Source organism: Stenella coeruleoalba (genome assembly GCF_951394435.1).
Source record: "Stenella coeruleoalba genome assembly, chromosome: 18".
NCBI classification, from domain to species: domain Eukaryota; kingdom Metazoa; phylum Chordata; class Mammalia; order Artiodactyla; family Delphinidae; genus Stenella; species Stenella coeruleoalba.
In genome coordinates, this window is record NC_137164.1 from 62,898,730 (window position 1) to 62,926,397 (window position 27,668).

The window sequence follows — 27,668 nt, forward strand, 5'->3', positions numbered from 1 at the left end:
CATTTCTCCATAAAGTAGGGAGTTTTATAAGAGATGCCCCTCCCTAAGGCAACAGTTTATTTTGCAAGTAAGGAGATCTACTATTCAAATTTCATTTACAATTTAATTTAGAGACTCAGAATTTAGATTTGCCCTCTGCCTACTCTACTACATTTATTCATCCGTTTATTTATCCACTGGCTGTCTACTGACTGCTGCCATAAACCAGGTGTTGTGCAAGATGGGACACTCATCTCCTAGGAGGTGCTGAACATAAATGACAGAGGTCCTGCCCTGATGTCACCTGCAATCTGGGAGCGAGACCCACAGTCCCAATGAATGGGGAAATCGTTAAGACAGGAAAAACCAGAGGCATCCCTGTGCGAACATACAGGGGAGACGCTAAGTGGCCCTGGGGGTCAAGGCCATCCCTAGAGAAGAGATGTTGAAGTTAAGACCCACAGAAGGAATTAACCACTTATCATGTTCTCCTCTTCCCAGTGTATAGACTACAGGTCTGAGTTAGAGTTAATGGACACCCTTGGGTCCTGTGGTTGACATTCTTGGTGCATTTATCAGTATCTCATTCTGTTGTTCTTCAAATTCCCTTAGGCCTAAATCACTGGCAATTAAACTAGAATCAATTCCCAATAAATCCATGAAGGAAAAGACAGAATGTTGTGTCCTATCATGAATAGAACACAAGAGATGCAAAAATAGCATTTATTGTTCACCACGAAGTACAAATCACACACGCCCAAAAGAGATTTGTATGCTTTTTGTCGCCTATTCCATAAGAGATTTAGGTCAACTCATCTCTACCCTAAATGGCTTTAGAATTTAGAGAAATCTGATTTCCACCCACCACTTGCTGAATATTTTCCTAGGCTTCACGTAAATTACTTTTCCGATGTGTGTACATCTTTGTGCGTCCTCTTGCTGTTGGATGGCATCATGTTTGTGATCTCTTACTTAAGAAGGGCCTGCCCAATTACACCAATCTTGCATAAGCAAAGGGATATTCTTCATCCCTTGGTAAGTTCCAAATATCTGTAGTGGCTTCGGAGCAAAAGACCAGAATACACACCTGTTTCTCAGCTTTGGTGTGAAAGCATACAGCCCACGCCTTTAGAGTTAACTGATGGATCCTAAAATATTCAGGGATGCCTCAACTTGAATGCTTTGCCGTGCCTCCTCCCCGTTTTTTAATTAGCAGACATACTTGTAATGCCCTGGATTTCATTCCCTGAAGATGAAAATTCAGCCTTTTAAGAGTCACTTCAGGTGGTTATGAGCGTAGCAGAGTCACTGCAGTATCTCGGTCACAGGTAGACTTAGAGACTCTATATGGATTTTCGGAGTATCGTCAAAGATCCTACGGAGAGATCGCACACTTGAAGTAATAGTTGGCAAAGAATCAGAATTTTTTCAGCAAGACTGGATGTTCAGAACTTCAAGCTTTTTCCATGTTGGCAAAATTGGGCTATTAAATATATAATCTTTTTCTGGCACTTTCCTGAATTAGTGTTAATTTCCAGGTTAGTCCCATACAAAGGGATCAGTCCAAGCCAACATGATCTTGTTGGCTATATCAGAAAATTGAGGAAAAGTGAGGGAAATCTGCTTTTCAAGCCACAAAGAACTTCCAAAAGTTTTCATTCAATAGTGATAGAATAAATGATGGTGGGAGCAGAGGTCAGTCTTTAAATATCCAAACTGCTAGAAATACTGAATTCTTTCTCTTCATTTGAGCATGCCTCTGCGATCTTCCTATCAGGCACCATGAAGACCGCATATCTAATAACCTAACTTAGAATCGGCACTTGTCACAATTCATGCTCTAGATCAGGGAAAGCTCCGTGGGATGTCTGCACCTCCACTGCCAAAATAATGCCTGAGAAGCAACAGAGACCAAACGTAGCAATCGAGGAAGACAGAGCTGGTCTCAAAAGCTGGGAGCAGAGAGTGAGAGAGCAAAGGTTGGACAGACTGAAGGTCAGAAACGAATCAAAAGGAGACTTTACCAGGTGATGGGCAGAAAAAAACAGAATCCACAGAGATTGCAAAGGAACAAAGCAAAGCAAGAGGGGAAGTTGGGAGCTCCATCTCAACGCCAGTCACAGGAGGAGGAGAAAGGACATGCTTATGCTTCGTAGTCAAGCCTTGTCCATGAAAACCCCCGGAACTGCTCGGAGAGGGGCAGTGACTTGCTTTGGGTCGGGCAGCAAATCCCAAGTCCTCTTCATATTAGCATTGATATCTGTCATTGGAAACATGTAAACTGAGTCTAGATGAGAATCTGTCAAGAATGCTCTAGAAGTGTTGGGCCATGGGAGCTCTGCTGAGCCTCTATTTTCCGTGATAAAAACCACTTCTTGAAGTTATTTCTATTTTCAGTCTTGAGAAGTAAATAGTGCCACAATTTAGGTACCCACTGTGCAAAGTAATACTTTGATCACATGCATTTCTGCGGACCAAACGTCTTCCGGCCTTTTTCTTTTCACTCTTGAATTCGAGATTAGTTCGATGTCAAACCGTGCCATCTCTCAAGGATGTGTAGAACGCGTACTACCCTTTCTTGCCTAAGTTCTAATACCATTCAGGAATGAGGTACAATCAAGCCATTAGGTATGAACGTGAAGATTTGAAACTTCACTGTTGTTTTCTTAAGATCTGCCGCAAAAATCTGACCTGAGCAGCAGAGGAGGAAAGTGTTTCCCATGTTTATTCCACTTTGAGGACCAGTGTTTTGCCACAAAAAAGCTTCATCTGTCTTTTCAAGGTCATGCCTTTAATATAGTGTCATGCTCTAGCCGAGAAACTCCAAACCTGAAGCCAGAGGGGATGGTGCAGACTTTCAAATTTTTGATCCAGTTCTCAATCCCCGGAGAAACTTGACAAAACTAAGCAGTGTCTTTTTGAACCTTCAACGATTCTCACTTCCCACCAGTTTTTTCATCCCTCTTAGTTTTTCCTACAAAACGCATATGTGTTTATGTCCTTGGCAAGTAATGTGAAAAGCACCAATCCACAATAGGGAGAATGTGTCACGTGGTAACAGATAAGAACGTGTTGTTGAATTCCCTGGGAACATCTGAGAAAGCCCAGAACGCAAGGCTGCTTTTAGATTGTCTTGTGACCCAAGCCCTCAGCAGAGTGCTGGGTGACAGTGTTGTGTAGCCAAAGTCTGCTTTGGGTTCACTGATAAACTGCATGTAACAGGACCCTGCTGTGTTATCCCCAAGACCTATTTAGAAGCTTCCAGAAAGAACAGGTGTCACAAGTGATTTCTGCAAGCATTCCAGAACCTACCAAATCATTACACGATAGACAGGGACAATCTGGGACCTGAAAAATAACACCAAAGAGTTTCACAGACTCAGAACAAGTGGAAAATGAATGTTCTCGTGAATAGGATGCTAAAAGCCGTATCAGAAGAACGGACTTGAGTTCAAGCTTCAACATAAATCGAACAAGTAGATTAAGCACATCATGTGTCTTCAGCCTCCTCGTTGAACTAAATGGCATCAGTAACCCCGCTTCCTTAAGAATATTAGGAAGATTGTATTCACAGATATTTGGCCACATTAGAGAAATTAGCATTCCCTCTGAGACGTTGGAACTTTAAATACTCTACTCCAGATCATGTGGATGTACTGTCAAGTGAGGAGTCATGAACACGTGCGTGCAGACCATCGTTTGAGCACCGGAGGTGGATACACGGCTTGAGTTCCAATACAGGTTGACACCGTGAGTTGAATGACTTGGTGCTATAAGAAAAGAGCATTCTTCTCTAGAGTAAAGCTGGATGAGGTCACCGTCTCTGATACCGGATTATTAAACTCTCAGGTTGAAAAAATGGTATCATGTACCATTTTTTAATAAAGGCTGCCTTTATTTCTTGAAACAGATTGTTTTCCAAAGCTAACAAATGACGTGCAGCCTATAAAATATTCACGTTGTTTTTTTTCACCCCCTCAACTTGTATTATTTAGTGTACAGCCCTTTAAATATTTACCATATTTTTTCTAAAGATACGGTATATATTATTTACATCCAGTTACGTTATGTTTCCATACAGATGACATAGGTACACTGGGATCTTTCTGAAGTTGTGAGCAGATAGGGCATCCAGCCAGGTACACACCACAGGTATCCAGTGAAGTGAATTCTGGTCCCAACATGATTGAGGGAAGACAGCAGGGGGTCTTCTGACAGTTCACATCTCACACTTCACAGGCAAGATCCAGAGGATAGAAAAGGTCCAAGGTAGATGGGCCTCAGGTAGTAGATAGACAGCCACGGGCAAAGCCTCTTGGAAGAGATCAAATATGCCCCATCAAAGAATCCATACAGAACTAAAGGTAATACCAAAGTTCAAAAACACTCCCAGTCAAAATTTAACAGGTCACTCGCTTAGAAAACCAAAGGGAAGTTACTGGAAACGGTATGTCTCTATAAGGATTGTAAAGGCTGTCTAAGATGGGATTCATTCTATTTTAGTTAAATTCTCATGGTTTTTTCCCCCAAGCCCAGATTGCCTCTGAGATCTCCAAGGTTCTTCCATCTTACCTGTGTAAATTACACCTGGAATGTAAATGACTCCTCTAGGCAGGAGGCTAGAATCCTACTTAGAGGATTGGAGGTATCATCTGACATCTCCCTCTGGCTCCGCGGTAATCAGGTCAGGGGAAAGCACTTTTTTTGAGAAAGTCTGACAGAATGTGCCCATGTCTTCCTTCCTCTCCAAAGGAAAGTCCAAAAGGCAGCTGCTGACAGATAGTCCCTCGTTTTTGAAATCTTACTTCCCTTAGCAGATAATTGGCAATGCTGTACATGTATTTATTCATTGAACAAATATTTCTTAAAAACCCAGGACATACACAGCGCTGTTTAGCAGATCTCCACCGTGGAGCAGATATTCCCCTGGAGTCGGGAAAGCACAGATGCTCCTTAGCAAAAGGAGGAGCTAAAGACCAGAGTGGTGGCTAAAAGCGATGACTTGTGCGTGGATAAAATCAGCCCATCGTTGGAGGCGAAAACTTGGGAGGACGTGATACATTTTTTGCTTTTCTCCCTCCGGATAGAAATGACTAATTACCCAGCTTCCTAATAGTCCCCATGGCAGAGTTCAGCAGCCACCAAAAAGCAAATATCGGCAAAGCTTTATTTGCTTGGGAGGGAACGGTTTTGCCCAGAAAGGAAACTTCAGGACAAATTGACGGCAGTGCCCCCAGAGCCCTTTGCTTACCCATGACTATCCTATTTGCTCTGTGTCTGTTTACCCGCCTCTAGCCAGGGATGCTAGGAACCCTTCAAGAGCAATAACTATGTACCAGCCATGTTTGTATCCCCAAGGGGTAGCAGAAAACCTGACTTATAGAAGACATATACGAAGTGTTTAATAGATGAATGCTAGCAACAAAAGCCTTTTTTCTTATTTAACCAATGTATTGGAACTTTTTCTAAATTATAATACACTTCCTTATCTCATTAAACTGATTTCACTAAATGTTTTTGCTTGCCAAGTCAGTGATTCAAAATATATTGTGTCAGTCCCTGTGCTATGGACAAGCAGCTCCAATTTTTTTTGATCTCATATTTCTATCAGCAAAAAATCAGAATCAAAGACACCCAGTATATTTATAACTATTTATGCATAAATTATATATAAGCACTGCTGAACTAATATACTCTGTACCTTGTGGGATGTATGCAAAAAATAGAAACTTTGGAAGAGTGAGATAAAATACAGAACCTTTATTATTTTGACTCTGTAATGTTGCAGATGTATCAAGACTGAGGGAAGTATCATACCCGCCATTTTACTGTTGTTCACTTGTGCTTGCACTGTTTGAAAAGAACGAAATCCGAAGTTACTTCGCAAAAGTCATTTTAAGTCACTGGTCCATTTAATGTACATAATCTAGCCCATAAATGCATTTAACCAGCACTTATGAACTGGGATAGATTTCAATACCCCGAGAGCCAGCTAACGAGGGGAGGGGAAGGTGCCATTTCAAGCCTTTTCCCAATGTCTTGTCTCACTCTTCCCGTGGGATAATTGAGAAATGGCCAAACTGCTACAAGGACCGATTGAAGGCACATCAATCGGTAGATAGATGAAATATTAGGAAGGCTTAATTCCCCTTATATTTTTATATTTAAGAAATAGAAATAGAAGTTCTAATGTTTTTGTCTTCAATCACATCGAATCATCTTACCCACCGCTAAGGACATGCGCATCACCCCCCCACCAAACCGATACACACAAGTTGGAGACCATAGCTATAGGTAACATCCTTCTCAAGCCTAGTGGTTAAGAGTAACAATTCTGGGGCTTCCCTGGTGACGCAGTGGTTGAGAGTCCGCCTGCCGATGCAGGGGACACGGGTTCGTGCCCCGGTCTGGGAAGATCCCACATGCCGCAGAGCGGCTGGGCCCGTGAGCCATGGCCGCTGAGCCTGCGCGTCCGGAGCCTGTGCTCCGCAACGGGAGAGGCCACAACTGTGAGAGGCCCGCCTACTGCAAAAAAGAAAAAAAAAAAAAAAAAGAGTAACAATTCTGAAGTCTCCATTTGAATTTGAATTTCATCTCTGCCATTTACTAGATGTGTCGCCATTTTTTTTCACTTCTCTAAACCCCCATTTCCCAGTTGCAAGCAGGGAGTCATACTTTAGCACAGAGCTGTGAAGCTCGAATGTAAGTGCCTGAGCTCAATGAAAGCTCCCAGTTAGCCCTCAATTGTTTTGAGTCAGTTACTGCCCTAGGCTGAATGCAGCAAGGCTCTTAAACACCATGTGCCCTGACAGTAAAGTCTTATTTCTTTTCCCAACTTTCTGTTATTTTTAACTTTTTCAAATGACACCGAAATGGTTGGAAAAATAATAAAGTTAACATCCATGTATTCTTTGTGTAGATTCAATCATGTCTGACTTGCTACTTTCAAGTAATTCTAAGACAAAATAACACTTTGTCTCTGAATACCTCCTTGTGAATCTTCTAAAAGCAAGGATAGTCTCCTACACAACCACAATACCACGATTACACTTAAGAATATTAACAGGAATTCACTAACATCATCTACTACCTATATTATATTCAAAATTCCTCAGTTATCTCCAAACTCTCTCTTAACCCTCAGTACCCACCTCCAGGTGCAGGATTCAGTTAATGTCTTCACATAGCATTTGGTTGTTATGCTTTTAGAGTTTTGTTTTGTTTTTATTTTCATTCACAACAATCTTCCCTTCTTTTTCTCCCTCTTCTTTTCAAGAGTCAAGGCCAATTGTCTTATATAATATCCCTCACACTGGATGTGTCTGATCATTTATTTATGGTGTTACTTAGTTTATACCTCTATCCCTAATATTTCCTGTAAACTGGAAGTTGTTAATTCAGAAGCCTGATAAGATTCAGGTTAAATATTTGGGGCAAGGTTACTTCTTAACTGAAGTTATCAGATGACAGTGTTTGGACGCTCCTTCTTCATGCTCTTTGTTTTTGCTAATCCCTTTGTTTTCAGCAACCCCCTCCACTTTGTCAGCTGCCTCGCTCTTTTATGTAATTGTACAATTCTGTAGGGTGGGTATGAAAATGGTACCACTGTGTTTCTATAGTCAAGTATTCAGGACCCTTGACAGGCTTTAAACTGAGAGTGTCTGCCTTTACTGAAGCCAGTAACTAAAATGGTCAGAAATCAGAATCAAGCCCCGATAAGTTCTCTGAAGAGGGCTCACGTTTTCCCTGTGGATCCCAACAGTATCTATTTGGATCATATTCCTACAGCATAACAGAAATTGTTGTTTAACTTTCACAATCTGTCAATAGCATAGATGAAAAATATTTAGTACACAGGTATTACTAATAGTACAGTACTCCTAATGTAACACTGGACAAATGGTAAATATAATTTGCAAGTATTGGAGAGAGTTAATCTCTCCTAAAATCGCTCATTTGGGAAGCAGGGAAAAGAAGTTGTAAATTCCACATCTGATCCCAGGTCTTTGCTCCCATCAAGTTTGTATTATTAATGAATTAGGGCTCACTCTCACTGTCCGTAATATATTTCTACCAAGAATGCTTGCTAACGTAACACTTAGCACACTATTGTGTACACTTAAGTCTCCAGGAAGAAAAAAAAACAACTCAGATCTAGAGCTACAGCAAAGGAAGTTACATTATTATTCAAAAAGAAAAAGAAGAGAAAACGAAAATATACTTCTAAACGGTGTGAGAATTGAAAAACTTTATTGATACCAGAAAACAAAGTGCAATCATTCAGCTAGTCTTTAGAATCAAAGGCATATTCCTCTCCAGTGGCTAATAGTGTCCATTTTCTTCAGCTGTCTGCCTCACCACCTCAGCCTGGAAGTGAATTGGTTGATGTTTTCGTGCAGAATGTTAAAACAGCGTTTGCATCTCTCACTGCGCCTTTGCCGTTATCGCCTTCAGTTGCACAATGAAAATGCCTGGCTTCTGAAATGCCAGAGTGAAAGTGACCTGATTATAAAATGTGATGTAGTGAACGGTCAGAAGGGACCCTCACCCCTCACTAAGCCAGATACAACTCCTGGGAGGACCCTCAGCACCTCCCCACCCTTTTGAGATAAGAACCCACAGTGTGTGACACCCCCCAACTATTTTGTGTTAGCCATAAGGTCTATGACTTTGTAATATACTAGGGCAATGAAACCCATTTTCTCAACCAACATTTATTGAACACCTACTGTGTGCTGAGACCTGTGTGTCTAACTCATCTCGGTTTGCCTGGGACTTTCCGGTTTGGGGCTGAAAATTCAGTGTCCTAGATTCTCCTATGTCCCGGGCAAAATGGGGTAGTTGGGCACCCAACCCTTTCTAAGCACTGAGGATAAAGACAAATTAGAACCCTGTCCCAGCCCTCAAGATGCATGTGGTCTAAGAGAGAGTCAGAAAACTAAGCCAATTATAAGGGATCGGAGCGATCAGTTCTCAGAATCATGAACAGGGCCCCCTGTGGAACACAGAAAGTTCCATCCAAATTTAACCAGGGGGCCAGAGGCTGCACCATGAAAGATGCAATACTTGAGTTTGATTTAAAGAAAGAGCAGCATCATATACGCTGTTCAATTTGGCAAATATTAAAAGAGGAGATATCTGTGGGATGTCATGCAATTTTACTTTCTCTGTCTCAAAATATATATATTTGGTTCAGATTCCCACAGCATAAAGGTGGGGTTTCTATATGAAAAAAGGCAGACAGGCGAAGGCTCATTCTTGGTGTATTTCTTATGAGACAGAATAAAGCTTACAGTATTTCCATCCTGAAGCTGGTGATCATTGTCTGGACTAGCGATGAATATGTAACACCTATTTCTGCCTCTGGGGTTTGTGTTTAGAACAGCGAGGATGAGTGGCCTAAGCCGGTGGTCCAGGTTAGAGGTTAGAGACGTTGAAGTGACACCCTGCCGAACAAATCAGATGTGAAGGATTTTATTTTGAACACGTTTTATTTTTTTTTAAATTCAAACTTACTGAAAAATTGCAATTTTTGAAAAAATTTTATACCTCCATCTAGATTCACCAATTATTAAAATTTTCTTAAATTTGCTTTCTCACTCTCTCTCGCTCTATACATCTATGTGTTTTTATTCTTATTATTATTATTATTGAACCATTCTAGAATAAGTTGTGGAAATCATAACTCTTTAGTTCTAAATATTCCAGTGTGTATCTCCTAAGAACATGACATTCTCCTGGGTTATCACAATAGGAGTTCGTGTTCAGGAAATTTAACACTGATACAATATTATCTGATACAGAGTCAGTGTTCACATTTTGCCAACTAGCTCAATAATATCCTTCCTGGCAATTATTTTTCCAATCTAGTGCCCAATCCAGAACCTTCCACTGCATTTGGACGTCATGTCTCTTATTCCTCTTAATCTAGACGAACTCTTCAGCTTTTCTTTACCTTTTATGACTGACATTTTTGAGGAATACAGGCCAGTTGTTTTGTAAAACATCCCTCAGTTGGAGGTTGTGTAATGTGTCCTCATGATTGGATTCAGGTTATGAATTTTCGCTGCATAAGTGATAGGTCCTTCTTGTCCCATCACGTCAGGAGGTACCCGACATCAGTCTGTCCCGTTACTTTGATCGTTGGTTAAGGTAGGGCCTGCCAAGTTTCTGCACCGCAGAATGATGACAGTCGTCCTGTTGTAACAATGTCATCTGTGGGGAATGCTTTGGGATTGTGTAAATATCCTGTCCCCCATTAAACTTTTACCCAATATTATTTTGCACTTGTACTGGTTTGCTAGGGCTGTGTAACCACCAACTGGGTGGCTTACAACAATAGAAATTTAATTTCTCACAGTCTGGAGGCTGGAAGTCTGAGATCCAAGTGTCAGTAGGGCTGTTTCCTTCTGAGGCTGTGAGGGAGAATCTGTCCCAGGCCTGTCCCCTGGCTTCCGGTGGCTTGCTGGCCATCTCTGGTGTTCCTTGGCTTGTGTGTGCATCACCCCAAGCTCTACCTTCATCTTCACGTGATGTCCTCCCTGTGTGTGTGTGTGTGTGTGTGTGTGTCTGTGGCTAAATATTCCCTTTTAATAAGGACAAAGTCATCTGGGATTAGGTCCCACCCTAATGACCCCATTTTAACTTGATCATCTGCAAAGACTCTATTTCCAAATAAGGTCAAGGTCACATTCACAGGTACTGGTGGGCAGGATCCAGCATCTTTTGGGGCGGACACAATTCAACCCACAACAGCATCTATTGATGATACTTACTGAGATCAGTCATTACTATGAGATGGCTGCAGAACGGTGGTTTTTCTATCATGTTTTCAACATTTCTTAGTTGGTGTTTCAGGGGTTTGAAGGTTTTTGAATAATTGTTAAACAGAGTATGTCTATCCATCTATGGCTGGATAGAAATGGCCACATATCTTTAAAACAAAAATTAAAAAAAAAAAACCATAACGATATGTACCCACATCTGTGCTAGGAATTGTGAGCAGAAAACGACTGGCCTGTGGACCAAAGTCAGCACAAATGGGGGAAATCAGAGAGTGTAGTTTTTAAGCAACCCTAAACATTTGCTGATTGTAAGCTACTCCTTGGAAGGTCATTGTGGATTTTTTTATGCTCTGAAACAAAAGTAACATCACACTATTGAAGGATGTGTACCAGGTTCTTGTATTCAGCTTTCTGGTCATCTTCAGTACTTACTGGTGAACAGATATTTCCCATGACGGAAATCTCTGTCATCATCAGAATCACAAATAAGCAAGGGCCAAAACCTGTACAATTCTGTGTGTTCTAAAATCATGAAGCCGGAGCCTATGCCAGACGCCCCGCTACCGCTCGTAGAATTGCTCAGTAAATTCTGAATTTAGAAGAAGTGCAGAAGGATAAGAGAAGCCATTGCTCCTTCCCTCTGAGAATTGGCTGCTGTTTCTAATATAACTTTGTTTCTGAGACAACCATCTAGTTAGAAAAATATTTCTATGGATAAGATATTACTCATCTTTCTTGTATCAATATTCAAAATTCAGCAATCAGAAAATTTTTCATCAGGGGCTTCCCTGGTGGCGCAGTGGTTGAGAGTCCGCCTGCCAATACAGGGGACGCGGGTTCGTGCCCCGTTCCGGGAGGATCCCACATGCCGCGGAGCGGCTGGGCCCATGAGCCATGGCCGCTGAGCCTGCGCGTCCGGAGCCTGTGCTCCGCAACGGGAGAGGCCACAACAGTGAGAGGCCCGCGTAACGCAAAAAAAAAAAAAAAAAAATTTGTCATCAGGAGAGGAGGACTGTGATAAAAACCTAGCCCTCAGCATGTTTCGTCCCCATTTTTCAGAAGTGACATTTCACATATAGGTGCCAAAAGTGAACTGGGGTGGGAAGAATAGGAACCTTTGGAATTTATGGTTATTCCAGAAATTGTAGAAATTATGATCTGTCTGACCAGAAAATAATCTTGTATCACCTCCTAAAGAATCATGGGCTTTTTTAAATTAAAAAAAGCAGCAATACACACACACACACACACACACAAAACTGTACAATTCTGGAACTACCAAGAAATATGACTAGGGACAACATGAAAGATCAGAGATCTTTTATTTCTTTGTGTTTCCTCTTAAACCTCACAACAGATCTTTGGAATTTTTTCTCACATCTGTACTCCATCCACAGTAAACAAAGAATACTTTGTTTCCAAAAGCCACTGATTACAAGTGTCAGTGGTCCTCCCTTCTAGGATGCTGTATAACTTTTCTAGGGCTGTCATGATGGGGTGTGGGCAGCTTAAACCACAGAAATGTATTGTCCCACAGTTCTGGAGGCTAGAAGTCCAAAATCAATGTGTCAGCAGGATTGGTTGATTCTGAGGGCTGTGAGGAAAGGATTTTTTCCAGGTTTCTCTCCTTGGCCTGTAGATGAATGTTTTCTTCCTGTGTCTCTTCACATTGTCTTACCTCTATACATATCTCTGTGTACAAATTTCCCCTTTTATAAGGACACCAGTCATATTGGATTAGGGCCACTCTAATGACCTCATTTTAACTTCCTTACCTCTGTAAAGACCCCATCTCCAAATAAGGTCTTATTCTTGAAGTACTGAGGGTTAGGGCTTCAGCATACAAATGTTAGGGGGACATAATTCAACCTATAACAGAGGCATTTCAACCATCCACAGATTTTCCCAATGTTCATGTAGACGGAATAGGAAATAAGGGTCGTGACTGCATGAAACTAGGTTCTAATTATGGAGCCAAAATTGTACTGAATCTCTCTCTCTACCTTTTCTACAGACGAAAAGTCAGTGCTGAAACTGAAAGCACTAAAGATGCTGGTACTAAGCTCCTCCCGGCCATCCACCCACAGGGCTGTGGATTTTACACTTGCTTGTATTTGTAATGACGCTTCCCTCTGCTGCTAGAGATTTTTAAGTGGATTTGGGTTGCTGTTCAGCGTCCAAGAGTGTGCTGTGTGGGCTTGTCACTTGGTCAAGGGCAGGGGTTACCAGCAGCTGAATTAGTGACAATATTCATTTCTTGCAGAAACAAGTAGACCTTTGGGGAAAGTGCTGTATCTCTTCATGCATCCTTTAGGTGCATTTATCTGACCTCCAGGCATATGAATCCTAAAGAATATATTGAGGGTGTTTGCAATAGAGAACACCTATTTCTCCCAGCTGGAGAGGGACCTGAAGCCAGCTGAGACGCTTCAGAAGTTTTTACTTCAAAGGATGGGAGGACAGAAAAGATGGAAAACCAGGAGCCAATTACCTGAGAGCTCTCTGCTGGAATCTAGAGGGAGATGGAGAAAGGAAGAAGTGAGGCTTTCCTGGGCAACAAATCCCGCAGGATGATGTCTCTCCTAAAGCTGATGGAGAGTCTGTGCTAGTCCTGTGGCAGACTCTCTAACCTTCCCCTGAGTTGCATCCTTGTGTAGAAACGGACGACGCCTGGGGAGAATGTTCACTGTCTTTCCTTGCTTTCTTGATCAGGTCACAGACATAAAAGAGAAACTGAAGCTCTCTAAAAAGGTCTGGTCAGCATTGCCCTACACCATCTGCAAGGACGAGAGTGTGACGGCGGGCACATCCAACGAAGAGGAATGTTGGAACGGGCACAGCAAAGCCAGGTGAGGGCGGCTCGCTATTCTTACGGATGGGGCGTTGCACATCTAGCCCTGGAAGGCTCTCCTGGCACAGCGCTGCAGACCTGTTTATGCAAAAAGCAATGGAGGGTGGAGGGACAAGTCGTCACTTAGCGACAGCTGTTCAGAGTGACAGGTTTGATGGGCACCTGGGAACGCTTACTCTCAAGGTGCCATTAAGCATGGAATCTTTGTTCTGAATGCCTCGCCTCTGGATGAGGACAGAGGGATGGTGACAGATGCCAGGTTACGGATATCCTGAGACCACAAAGAGCTTTTTATGTTCACTTACTGACTTTAAGATAGCAGAGCTATTTTTAGCCATAGTTAAATTTGCACAGCTGACTGGTTTTTTTCCATCACAAGTTAAACAGGAAGTGAACATTCAACTGTAATTTTTTTCACCCTTGGAGAAAAAAAAATATTGAAGTCTCATTGAAAGGGTTAGGGAAAAAGAAAATGACAGACACACAACCAGGAAAGCGTTCTCACAGGTTCCGTGCCTTGAAAAGTCCTATTGGAATCTCCTGATGAGAGATGGCTCCGTTCTTATCCTCTGCTCTGCCATCCATTGCTACTGCCACTTGGTATGGAATTTCTGAATTTCTTGATTCAGCCCAGAAATGGGCTTGGCCTGGGTTTTCATAGGGTGGAGAAGTTGGACGGGAGAACTGGCTGGGAGTTGGCAGGCCAGGCAGCCCCCAGGAGAGGAGTCTGCCTGAGCCCTCCTCAGTGGGGATGCAGGTGGGCAGAGCAGCTGGTAAACTGCACTCAAGGAATCTTTGGGGATCAGCCAGCAAGTGGAGAACCTAAGAGTGGGGACTGTCCTGTGGCGTTATTGGGCGGTTTCAAGCATATGAAGTAGCTGTGATGAAAAGGGAACAAGAAGATTCATAGATACTAAGTTCAGAAGAAGCTGCAGAAGGAAGGGGTTCAAGTGAGGTGCTCCCTGGGTGTAACTTCTTACACTGCTGAGTTGCATTTTTTTAGCATCTATTGGTAATGAGATTATTAGCCATACTAGAGAGAGCTTAGCAAGATGAAAACAAGACAGCTGTAGAAAAAACTGTAATCATTTCAAGTTACCCCCAAATATCAATGTGCAAATCTTAGATCATGAGGGTCCAAGAGGCTATTCATGGTATCAACATTTCCCTCAAAAATGCATAGTAATTTATCAGTGTCCGACCTTTTAGGAAGGAGCCCTTGGGCCAGCAAATTCAGCTGTGAATTAACAGCTTCTAATGTGTCTTTTCCTAATGACTGTACACTGTACAAAAAGACACTGTGAAGGATGACCAGGTGGCCTAATGGATGAAGTGGTTGATTTTCCGAGCTGCTCTGTTGCCCATCTGTGTTTACCTTTTAGCCTTGGCTAAAACAGCAGCTATGTTTTCAACTACGTTCCCGTGGATACTTACACAGGTTACTGGGTATTAGCGCAAATGCAGTGTCTTACAAAAGGAAATATAAAAAAAGGCTTTGGGCAGGGACTGGGGAGCGGACTACATTCCATCAAGAAAATGAATGGGGACGATAAAGACCATTGAAGTTAGAGCAAAAAGAGGCTGTCAGCCAAGTTCCTCACTGTGTCAGGAACCGAGACAGGGTAAGACATTAGTCTAAGGTTTGCCGACTAACAAGGGTGAAAGCGGAAATCTCCCAAACCCTAGAGCGTATTCTTTTCACTTTAATACCCTGACTCTAGAGCAAATGACAGATAAATACTGTCCTCCCCAGGTGAGAAGAATAAATGAAACAGAGTCTTCGCTCTGTAAAAGATTTAGTGGGTCTACATTCAGTTCATTCAGTTCATCAGCAATATTATTAAGCACTCCCTCAACCCAGGCACTGTGCAAGGCTCTGTCAATTAAGTACCATGTGATGGCAGTGGTGTCTGTCAACACATGAAAAGGCACAGTGGCTTGAGAGAAGACAGACAGTGGATTTTGGCACTTTAAACACCCTCCTGTTGGACTGTGGGTTGGGAAAGGACCACATAGGTGGAGACACACCTGGATCAGTACTCAGGGACCAGATTTGAATTTTATCCTGAGGTCTGTAGGAAACCATTGGAGGATTTTATGTGGGCGAGGGAAATCATCAAACTTAATGAGACAAAATCATTTGCATGAATAGTCCAGAATTTAACCCAGTGTATTATTAAAAAGATAATGCTGTCAAATATTTGTGACTCAAATTATATTTCCATTGAAAAATTACAATTTCAAGGTTTTTTTTTAGTACCTTTCTTTTTATTTATTCCACTGGAATGGAATCTTAATATTATAACTTTATTTATTATTTTTGGCTGCATTGGGTCTTCGTTGCGGTGCGTGGGCTTCTCATTGCGGTGGCTTCTCTTGTTGTGGAGCACAGGCTCTAGGCGCGCAGGCTTCAGTAGTTGTGGCACGCGGGCTCAGTAGTTGTGGCTCGGGGGCTCTAGAGCACAGACTCAGTAGTTGTGGCACACAGGCTTAGTTGCTCCGGAGCACGTGAGATCTTCCCGGACCAGGGCTCGAACCCATGTCCCCTGCATTGGCAGGCGGATTCCCAACCACTGCACCACCAGGGAAGCCCTATAACTTTATATTTAATAACACTGTAAGTAGATAACCAATAAAGATTTGTTAGATTAAATTTAATTGAAGCTTTCTTCTCATCCAAATATTAATTGATCAAGGAACACACACGAGAAGTTTTCATTAATAAAAAAAATTCCACTGAACTATTTTGCAAGTTAAAAAATCCATTTGTAATGCAAGGCAACCTATTTTTTCCCTATTTTTGCAGTATGGCCTTTCAGATGATAGGCCTTCTTAAATGTTTAGGAATACTTGTGAAAAAGAAAGAAAGGTTATTCTTGTCACCCTGTGAAATAAAAGAACCAGAACCTTTATTTTAAAACAAAAAAATCTATCAAGTGTTTAGAGATCTGGAACAGCGATGTCTATTAGCATTGATAGAGATTGTCTGGCGTTTTAAAACTCAAGGCTGTTTTAAAACAGGGATGAGGCTGCCGGTCCCTCAGACATTTCTTCCTTTCTTTGTATTTTATCCATCTGATTCCTTCAGCCAGTCTTTGCAGCCCTTTTGTCCTATCTAAGTATTTGCTCTGACTTGCCTGCCGTTATTCATATCTCTCCTGATTGTTTTCTGCATGCAGCTCCAAGCTCTCTACCATACTTCCTTGATTCAGAAGCATGCCCATTTCACATGTTAACATTTCTGAAATCAAAATGACTCCTACAGTGGACATGTCCCTTTACTCCAGTATGTATTACTTTCCCAAATAGGTGTTAGTAAATGAATATCACCCGTTGAAATTAATGATGACTTGAAACAAAACAGGATGCACACAGATGCGGCTGCGGTGGTAACCACAGGGTGAAAGCTTCTGTGTTGAGATGATAGTCAAGGGTATGTGAGTAATCGTTCCCCCAGAACAGAAACCCACCTTCATCCCCTGCTCCCACCTTTGCCCGTCTCTGGCAGGTCTCACTCTGCTTCAGTAGCGGAGCAGGTCTGGAAACAGGAGGTGAGGTAGAAGAAAGAGACTGTGCCCTCAGAGGGGAGGAAATTGTGGGCGCACCGATGACCCTGTCAGCACGTAAATCTGCATTTGACAACAAGACAACAGGTGGTCAGCAGAGGCCCTTCCCTGCTTCTCCTTCCCTTGCCAACCACTGGGACAATTTAAAGACCAGTGCAATAATGTCTGTGAGAATACGTGGTAAACTCTAAAGCAATGCTTCTCAAGTGTACAGGCTAAAATCTGGGCGATCTTGTTAAAAATGTGGACTCTGATTCAGGAAGTCTGCGGTGGGCCTGAGATTCTGCATTTCTAACAAGCTTGCAGGAGATGCAGATGTTGCAGGTCCAGGGACCGCAGTTTGAGTAGCGAGGCTCTAAGGCAGAGTTGCCAGATTTAGCACGTTAAAAACAGCAGACACCAAGTGGAACACACTTACACTCAAAAAAGGATTCATTGTTTATCTGAAATTCAGATTTCACTGGCTGTCCTGTATTTTATCTGGCAGCCCTACTTTAAGTTCCTATTAATATGTAAGATGTTCCCTTTTTCAGTTCAGGTGCAAGCCTCAGGGAGCATGTTACAATGTGCTGTTTTCTCTTTGCCTCCAAGGAAACCCTTGATGTTTCCCTTAATGGGGTTTTTCTTATATGAAAACCAACAACAGCAACTGGGTTGGGCAGGTCATGTGGTTCATTTGTAACATCACCCACTAAAGATAGCCAGAGCCCAGGCCAGGTTGAAGTCATCTCAACAATGAATTGCTTAAGCTTCACAAGTGCATCAAGAGGGAATTTTAAGTTGGAAATGCAGCACAGCCTTCATGAGACAGGATATTGTCCACACAAACCTCTGGTCTCTAATGAGGTGCCTTTGTGGGCCAAGGATGGATCCGGTCATTACTGGATTCAATTAGTGTCTTAGCTCAGGCTGCTATAACAAAAATACCGTAGACTGGGAGGCTTAAACAGAAATTTCTTTTCTCACAGTCTGGAGGCTAGAAGTCAACAGGGCTGGGTTCTAGTGAGAGCCCTCTTCTGACCTTGTGGATGGCCATTTTCTTTCTGTGCCCTCACATGGCAGAGAGAGAGGGCTCTGGTCTCTTCTTATAAGGGCTCTAATCCCATCATAGGGGCTCCACCTTCACGACCTCATCTAAACCTAATTACCTCCCCACTACCCCACCTCCGAGTACCATCACATTGAGGGTTAGGGCTTCAACCTATGGCTCTCGGCAGGACACAAAGATTCCGTCTATAGCAGATAATACTCACATCCACATCCTACTTTATCAGAATAGCTAATGAAGAATTCAGGCCAGTGTCTGTCACTCAAGAAAAGCAGCCTCAGGTGCTTCGTCCATGACCGGCAGGAAAGTAAGCTGGCTAGTGGAACTTCTCCTCCTTCCATCTCCCACTTACCTAAGCAACGTCTGAGGGAGAAATGAGACTCAGCAACACTCCGACTTAACTCAGGCAAACAGAAGGTGAAAGGAAGCTAAGAAGTAAGAGAGGAAAATCAATAATCATCTAGACAGCCAAAGGGAAAAAAATTAAAGAGTCGTGGGACAGGTTACAATCCCAGGGTGAACCTAGAGCCCCTTGGAGGACATCAGAGTCATCTGTCACCCCTGAGAAGGGCGTTCCGGGCAGCCGGTGCCCGGAACGAGCTGCCTGCACAGGAGCTAGAGAATGATCTGATGGCAGCAGGCGAGCATAGGCTCAGAAGGAAAGAAAACTTTATATGATTAGCATGTAGAGGGTAAAGCACTGTCAGGCAGCAGCAGAAGAAAAACTAAAGCCCTTGGGATGTTCACACAGGCTCTTACCTTTTTGCTCCTAGAGAAGCAGAGTCTTGCTTCTGAGGACGGAACCGTGTTGAATTACAGCATCTGTAACTTCCTTGAGGATTGTGTTCTCTTTATGGGGATCCTTTCTCTAAGCTCATAGGAGTTAAAAGGGAAAGGGGAGTATGGCAGTCGATGGGATGGGGCAGGAGAAATGCAATGAAAGCCAGTCTGAGGCAAGTCCCTGTAGCACGTGGATCTCATGATAGAACATACACGAATCTCAGTGTCTTCAGGGTTTCTTTAGTCTGTTATATCCAGGCTCTTCCTTCTCTCCCATAAAACTGGTAAAACAGCTTTCTGCTTCTCTGCTCCTTGTTAACTAGTGTTTAGCCACCACTGTGTCCTTTCTTTAAGATGCTTTCTAGAAGGAGCCCATCAAGATGCCAGCTGAGAGACAAGGATTAATTGGATCCATTGGAAACGTAGCTTTTGCTGGGAGCCTCTGCTGTCTTTTAAGTCACCTGATCCTCACAGAAATAACTGTGTACCCCAAGGAAATCCTTCCTGAGGCCAGGAGGTAAATACAATAAGTTGTAAGAAATAGGAAATGTAGAAAAATCTAGAAAATAGGTCAGTCGCTCTCAACAGCCACTGAGTAGATTGACTAAGCAAAGAAACTAGGAAGTCACGAGTGGGTACATTTGAGCAGCTGGCAGAGGGGCAAAATGGTGCGTGGTGATGAGAAATCTGTCAGAGACAGTGACGTGACAGATCTGGCGGGACATTACTGTCTTAGTCTGATTGCGGGGTATGTCCCAAAGCACTCCAGCTGCATTTGAGAGATCTGTAAAATTTTTGATGTATAACCAGCCAGACAAACACCTGGGGAAAGCGGGAAGTCTGTCTGGGAAGAAAACTGGCAACTGTCCAAGCTGACATTGCTGAAAGCCCACTTCCCTTCTCTGGGATGCTTAAGAGGGAAGACCCCACGAAGGCTGACTGTCCTGGGGGAGAGGGACGCTGCGTGCACCTCCTGGAAGTGATGAAAAGTGTGGCTACAGATGGGAGGAAAGAGGCATGTTGCTGTCGACAGCTCGGCAGCCCTGAGGACTGGCTCGTGGGTCTTCTTTCCCACCCGCCCTGGAGTTTGCTGACTCCAATTCTACCAAGAAAGGATGGTTTGGGCAGCTCCTGCCAACGAGCTCAGAACCCACGTCAAAGAATTTACCTTCTGTTCACTAGCACAACCAACGAGCTGTGTGTCCTCCAAGAGTTCCAAACCATTTCATGACACGCATCTTCCAGATGGGAAGAAAGCCACAGTAAATCATTCTTCTGTCCATGAATCCAGGCTTTAAAACTCAGAATTCTGCTGCCGTCGGCCCTCCTAAGAAACGAGTTTGGCGTTTGAGGGAGCCCTGTTCACAACCTAATTTTATAAGAATGCATTGCAATTGCATAGTGTATTATATTTGTCAAGCATTTTCATATACTTTCACTTAATATGGCGGCCTATGAAACAAATAAGGTAAGAATTATCCATATAAATATAAAAATAATTATATAAGCGGTATAATTCTATATACTACTATATGTATATATATATATATATATATAGTAGCTAAGTGACTTACCCATGATTACACTGCTGGGTCCCAAAGAGATCTCAGGCGCCCTGGGTCAACCTCTGTGTCTTTGACCATGTCTTGGTGTCACACCTCTTTGAAGTACCTAATGCCACAGACAACTCCAGCTCAAACGTCTTCAAGAATTTATAAATCCACTTAAAACATAAAGTCACAGTAGGTTTTGAATAATTCCACTTTGCAGTCAGGAAAAAAATGGAGAGGTAAAAAGTAATATACGTCAAGAACTTTAGAAAACTCTACTTAAAACTTAGATTTTTCTAAACTGTGGTAAAACATACACAACGTAAATGTTACCATTTCAGCCATTTTTTAAGTGTAGAGTTGAGTGGCGTTAAGTACATTCACGTGGTTGTGCAGTCATCACCACCATCCATCCGCAAACATTTTTATCTCCCTTAACTAAAACTCTACACCCATTAACAATAACCCCCTACACCTCCCTCCCACCAGCCCCCGTCAACCACCATTCTACTTTCTGTCTCTATGAATTTGACTATTTCAAGTACCTTACATAAGTGAAATTATACAACATACGTCCCTCTGTGATCGGCGTACTTCACTGAGCGTGATGTCTTTAAGATTCATCGATGTCAGCATGTGTCAGAATGTCCTTCCTTTTTAAGGCTGAGTTATTATATGTATAGACCACATTTGTTTATCCATTCATCTGGCAGAAGATACTTGGGTTGCTTCCACCTTCTGGCTGTTGTAAATAATGCTGCTGTCAACATGGGTGTACAAATATCTGTTTGAGTCCTTGCTTTCAATTCTATTAGATATATACCCAGAAGTGGAATTGCTGAATCATATGATAATTCTATTTTTACTTTCTTGAAGAACGGCCATACTGTTTTCCAAAGCGCTGCACCATTTTGCATCCCCTCTAGCCATGCAGAAGAGTTCCAATTTCTCTACGCTCCATTGATTCTGAGCCCATTCTGAGTGCCCTGGGTCGGGAATGCCTGCTGTGCTGACCCGGTCACTCATTGCTCATAGCAAGCTCCACAGAAATTTCCTCCACCAGGACTCCTTCTGGGTTGAAGGCTTCTCGTTGTACCCTCACCAGGCAGAAGGGGCTGGGAAGCCCTGTGCAGCCTCCTTTATAAAGGTTCTAGCCCCAATCAGGAGCACAGAGCCCTCTAGATCAAATGCCTTGCCTTCTCATACTATCACCTTGGGCATCAGGTTTTCAACATGTAGATTTTGGGAGAACACAAACGTGCAGACCATAGCAGATGTGAAGATAAATAATTCTGCAAAACTGCTGAAGATTTAGACCCTACACATGGTCTTACAAAATAGAAGGTAACCAAAATGCTTCCCTATTCCCGGATTCCACTCACTTTCCATACCACAGCATGAGGTGTTGGCAAACAGTGACACCCCTCCAATTTGTCCTCATTTCTGGGTTCTCCCTGCCCCATGTAAATGTGCAGGCTGCCTCAGAACCTGGACTCTCTGGAGCAAGACTCTCCTCCCTTTCCACGTCTCCCAGACTATGATGGTGCAAAAATAGAGTGCCCTCAAGCCAAAGAGCTGGTGCAAAATCTAATAAAGGGAACAATATTATGGGCTCAAAGATGCGTCCGTTCTTGCAGGATATGAGCGTTATGTAAAGAGATCAGACAAGAGAGGCAACAAATAAATGGGCTGGCGCTGAACTGGGCTTCCATTGATGCCCCAGGCTGCACTCTGGACATCCACAGATTTGGCCTCAGGATGTACCCCTGGTGTGACAAAATGGCCACTTTCTTCTTCAACTGTGTTTTTCGGTTTAAGTTTCCATATTGTCTCTAAAGTTCCCCTTGGAATACACTAAAGGAGAAAAGGTTCTCGAGGACACGGCTGCATTGTTACTTGCTTTCATTGTAAGTAGCTGAGCATCAGCAGGTACAGTTCGAGGCTGGGTTTCTTTGGCAGTCTTGTATTGTTCCTGCGTGCTCAGACTCCCAAGGGTGGCATTCCCATGTAAGCTATCGCAGTCAGCTTCTGATAAATGACTCTCGGCTAGCTGTGCCGTGCGCACAGCGGCTGAAAGCAACAAAGCCCTCCTCTGACTCAGCATAGGTACAGCGGCAGGGACCATTGTTCAGAAGGTCCAGGGGCAACACCAGAGCCCAGGGGCGCCTTTCAGCCCCTCTCAGCTCCTGTGCCAGCAAAGGCTGGACTGCCCTTGTATTTTTTATTCTGATGGGCTTTACTGATTACGTAGAGCTCACGCAGCCAGGCACATATAATTGAATGTCAATGAGTCGATCCAATGTCATATTTTAGAACTTATATCAGGAAGACAATCTCAGAATCTAACAGAATTTCATTGGTATACCAGATATATTAAAAGGCAACACAAACATCACGCTTTACTGCAAAAATAAAGAAATATAGTTCCATGACTCTTTCATTTCCATTAGGACATTTTTTAGGGCAGTAAATACTGTGAAGTTCTATGGGAAAGAATTTGCAATGTGCTCTGTGTGCTTTATTATTCATTATGTAGTATACATCATGAAGTCAATTTTATTCACGATATGGATGAAGACATGGAGCTTATTCTGGGACTTCTGATTTAAAATGGGTAAACCGGGCTTCCCTGGTGGCGCAGTGGTTAAGAATCCACCTGCCAATGCAGGGGATACGGGTTCGAGCCCTGGTCTGGGAAGATCCCACATACCGCGGAGCAACTATGCCTGTGCGCCACAACCACTGAGACTGCGCTCTAGAGCCTGTGAGCCACCACTACTGAGCCCGCGAGCCACCACTAAGCCCGCGAGCCACAACTACTGAAGCCTGCACACCTAGAGCCCGTGCTCAGCAACAAGAGAAGCCACCGCAATGAGAAGCCCGCGCACCGCAAGGAAGAGTAGCCCCCGCTCTCCGCAACTAGAAAAAGCCCACACGCAGCAACGAAGACCCAATGCAGCCAAAAATAAATAAATAAATAAATCTTAAATAAATAAAATGGGTAAACCATGCAAGGCAGAAATAGAGACACAGATGTAGAGAACAAACATATGGACACCAAGGGGGGAAAGCGGGGAGGGGGGGGGTGGCGGTGGTGGTGTGATGAATTGGGAGATTGGGATTAACATATATACACTAATATGTATAAAATAGATAACTAATGAGAACCTGCTGTATAAAAAAATAAAATTCAAAACAAAATAAAATGGTAAACCCATTCATGCACAAATACATCATGCATAAGATTTCAACACCTGAAATATGGCTTAAATATAAAAGTTTCTTTGTGTGTTTCTATTTCTTCTTTTGGAGGCTGATGGATAGAGCCTTTGGTTTCAGAAAATTGGAAAATAACCTGCGGGAAGGGGAAGAATTTTAAGCATAAGTATATTGTACAAGAAAATGTAAATAGGAAGGACAAAATAGAGGAAGGGAAGTTTTTTCGGCTTTCAAGCAACACTAAGAGAGGCAGTAAAAGAGTGATAATGATAGCAGTTAGGCAGGGCTGCTCCAGCCTATCAGATGCTCGGGCTGGATGTTCTGACTCGCTTTGAGATCCACTCTCCACCCCCTCCACCTTGGTCTGTGCCCTTCAGGAGAACCTCTACAGACTGCATCACCTGGGTATACTTTCCTGTTGGCTTCCAGTTGGGTTCAGCCAATGGGAGGCACCAGCCAGAGGTCAGAAGGAGGGACTAGAGAGGTCAGGGTGTCATTCCCTCCGCTCCCTCCCTGAGGGGCCTTGGTTTGGCAGTTGCAGTGTCTTCTGGCTGCATTGCATGGTTTCAGATCTCACGCATTCTGCTAACAGCTCCATCCCCTCTGGCCCTTCTGCTGTTGCCAGCCCCAGGGTTCTTTGCGACATTGGTTGGTTTCCTTCAACCCTGTTCACACCTTTGTAAACAGTCTCTTCTTTAAACTCTCTTTACTGCTCCTTTGAGTGTGCCATGTGTTTCTCACCGGGACACAGACAAACATAGTGCCTTTGTAGGAATTAGAAAAGGACGCCCAGATGGGAATATGAAGGTTTAGTATACTATCGTCTCTACTTTGGTGCATGCTAAAATTTTCTAAAATAAAAAGATTCCCACAAAAGAGAAGAAAAGGAAAGGAAAAGGCACCCCTTTTGGTGGATGGTGCCCTGCACGGGCACTCGGGCTGGATTTCAGCCCCAGCTCCCTCCCTCAGCAGATGGCTTTGTGCGGTGACCAAAATGCCCTGCCGAACTTGGAAGCTCTACAGAAAAGTGGGCAGATCCCTAAAAACTGGAAAACATCTCAAAGAGAAAGTGAGGATTGACCTGGGGCTTTAAAGATATTTAAAACTTGAACGGGAAAGTTCTTTGCCGGCAAAGATAAGATGGATCCAGGGAGAAGATTCCATAAGGCAAGGAGGGTACCTTGAAGGGAGTGTTGCAGCCTAAGAAAGTAGACAGGAGGTGGAGATGGGCTTGGATTGCTGAGCCATAAAGTGTGAGTTGTAGCTTATGATCAACCAGGCAATATGGTGCAGTGTTTGGGCACATGGGCTCTGAAGTTAGATCCATTAGCTCTGTGACTCTGCACAGTTACTTATCCTCACTAAGTCTCAGTTTTCTATTATACAAACGGGGCTGAAATAGTACCTATCTCCTAGACTTGCTGGGAGACTGAAGTTTTCTTTTTTTTTTTTTTTTGCGGTATGCGGGCCTCTCACTGTTGTGGCCTCTCCCGTTGTGGAGCACAGGCTCCAGACGCGCAGGCTCATGGCTCACGGGCCCAGCCGCTCCGCGGCATGTGGGATCCTCCCGGACCGGGGCACGAACCCGCGTCCCCTGCATCGGCAGTCGGACTCTCAACCGCTGCGCCACCAGGGAAGCCCGAAAGCAATATTTTAAGAAGGTTACCCAGACAGCTTGTGAAGGTTGTGCTAGAATGGAAAGATGAGAACGAGGAAGTCCCTTTGAGGCTGCAGTAGCAGTGTGCGCCCCAACACTCCAGTAAGGGGCACCAGAAATGGGAAAGAAGCCAAAGGCGCGAGAGCCTGGTGAGAAGAGTAAGAGGACAGCCGCATCTCCCTCTGGGAAGATGTATGCCTTGTTTTCACCGTTTGGCCCTTTTTCCAGGAACCGAGCCTGAGTTTTGCCAACGTGGGCTCACTTTTAGAAACAACGTGGCAGAATCTGGTTTCGAGGTCGCTCCTGCTTCACCCTCCCCTGTCCTCCCTCTCTGCCCGGCAGATACTTGCCTGAGATCATGAACGATGGGCTGACCAACCAGATCAACAACCCCGAGGTGGACGTGGACATCACACGGCCCGACACGTTCATCAGGCAGCAGATCATGGCTCTCCGTGTGATGACCAACAAACTGAAGAACGCGTATAACGGCAATGACGTCAACTTCCAGGACACGAGTAAGAAAGCCTTTACCAGCACCTGTAACCTCCAGAGTGAAAACCATTATAGATGATTATACCATAATTTGTCTTTTGTTTAAAGAAAGAATTTTTTTTAAATTTTTATTTTATATTGGAGTATAGTTGATTAACAGTGCTGTTAGTTTCAGGTGTACAGCAAAGTGATTCAGTTATACATATACATGTATCTATTCTTTTTCAAATTCTTTTCCCATATAGGTCATTAGAGTATTGGGCAGAGTTTCCTGTGCTATACAGTAGGTCCTTGTTGGTTATCCATTTTAAATATAGCAGTGTGTACATGTCAATCCCAAACTCCCTAACTATCCCTCCCCCGCCACCCCTTTCCAGCCCACCCCCCCATAACCATAAGTTCATTCTCTAAGTCTGTGAGTCTGTTTCTGTTTTGTAAATAAGTTTATTGTGATTTTTCTTTAAGAGCAGTGTGCACCTCGGCTCTTCTGTGTCATTCTTACCCCATCTGCAAAGCTATTTATAGTCCTTGGGGTAGAGAGCTCTGCTCTGCAGAACTTAGGATACTACTAAAATCATAACTGCTCTTAAGGAATGGTTTCAGTGGCTGACATTCAGCTATACTAAAGCTAAAACTGAGTTTTGTCTGCCAGTTGATCCATTAATGATAAGGTAGCAAAGTAATGCTTTCCCTTTCTCCTTTCCCCATCGGCATTTATGTCTCTGCCTCAAACTCCCATCCCTCCTCCCAACTACCAAGGGAAGAATGTTGTCAAGATTGCTCACTCAGACAAGGCTGGGAAGGAATCCCTGTTGTATCACTTCAGAACTGAGGTCTTGAACAAATTATCTCGAGTCTCAGGTTCTTCTTCTATAGGATGGGAAGCATTCCCGAATAAGGATCGTTGGGAGGTTCATTTGAGGCTGTGTGTAAAGGAGCTAAGATGATATCTCATGTGCCGTGGAATCAACTGCATCAGTTCTTTCTCCTTCTCCAATCATGCACATACACGACCCACTGACATTTGTATCTGAAATCTTGAGAAAAACAGTAAAATGCTGAAGTAATATTACACGTGACTATTTTATTCAAGGTCACAGAGTATGCAGAAGTGATTTGAAAGACCACTGAATGTACATCAGATGAAACTAACTATATTTGGGTTTGTCTAAGTGGTTTCTAGATGCATAAAGGCAAGATTTTTGTTGTTGTTTTATGTATTATAAAAGAATATATTCTCTAGAAGAATATATATATTCTTATGTATTTTATATATATATATATATATTCTTCTAGAGAGAGTTCTCGGGAAAAGATTTTTTTTTTTAACATCTTTATTGGAGTATAACTCCTTCACAATGGTGTGCCAGCCTCCGCCCTACAACAAAACGAATCAGCTATATATACACACATGTTCCCATATCTCTTCCCTCCTGTGTCTCCCTCCCTCCCATCCTCCCTATCCCACCCCTCTAGGTGGTCACAAAGCACCGAGCTGATCTCCCTGTGCTATGCGGCTGCTTCCCACTAGCTATCTACCTTACGTTTGGTAGTGTATATATGTCCATGGCTCTCTCTCGCTTTGTCACAGCTTACCCTTCCCCCTCCCCATATCCTCAAGTCCATTCTCTAGTAGGTCTGTGTCTTTATTCCTGTTTTATCCTTAGGTTGGAAAAGATTTCTTGAACTTAAGATGTGGAGTTGCCAGTGATCCTGTAATTTGGTCACTGAAGCAAAAG

At 43.2% G+C, this 27,668-nt stretch overlaps 2 protein-coding genes across 7 annotated transcripts in view; one reads left to right on the top strand and one right to left on the bottom strand.

The window, feature by feature from the left end:
* The window catches only part of GPC6 (glypican 6), a 1,079,647-nt gene that overhangs the window by 1,045,691 nt on the left and 6,288 nt on the right, over nt 1–27,668 (top strand). For 5 of the 6 annotated variants that reach the window (XM_079902538.1, XM_079902543.1, XM_079902540.1 and 2 more), the window contains 2 exons: nt 13,476–13,612; nt 25,777–25,952. In XM_079902538.1, coding sequence (XP_079758664.1) covers nt 13,476–13,612; nt 25,777–25,952 — 313 coding nt within the window. Of the gene's footprint in view, nt 1–13,475; nt 13,613–25,776; nt 25,953–26,174; nt 26,213–27,668 lie in introns of all 6 variants that reach the window. The other variant, XM_079902542.1, reaches the window with a different exon arrangement.
* LOC307176443 (uncharacterized protein) lies at nt 14,558–20,184 on the bottom strand. Its single transcript, XM_079902546.1, has 4 exons — nt 20,177–20,184; nt 18,988–19,019; nt 18,434–18,591; nt 14,558–17,243 (listed from the first exon to the last, which is right to left on the bottom strand). Exons 3-4 carry the CDS (start codon nt 18,567–18,569, stop codon nt 16,954–16,956), a joined length of 426 nt encoding a protein of 141 aa, XP_079758672.1. The 5' UTR covers nt 18,570–18,591; nt 18,988–19,019; nt 20,177–20,184; the 3' UTR covers nt 14,558–16,953.

Coding starts and splice junctions, on each gene's coding strand:
- LOC307176443 (XM_079902546.1), bottom strand. CDS start 18,569: ATGGAAGGAGGAGAAGTTCCACTAGCCAGCTTACTTTCCTGCCGGTCA. Junction 17,244..18,433: donor TGATAAAGTAGGATGTGGAT/GTGAGTATTATC, acceptor TGTCAAATGCAG/ATTTACGTGCTGACAGGGTC.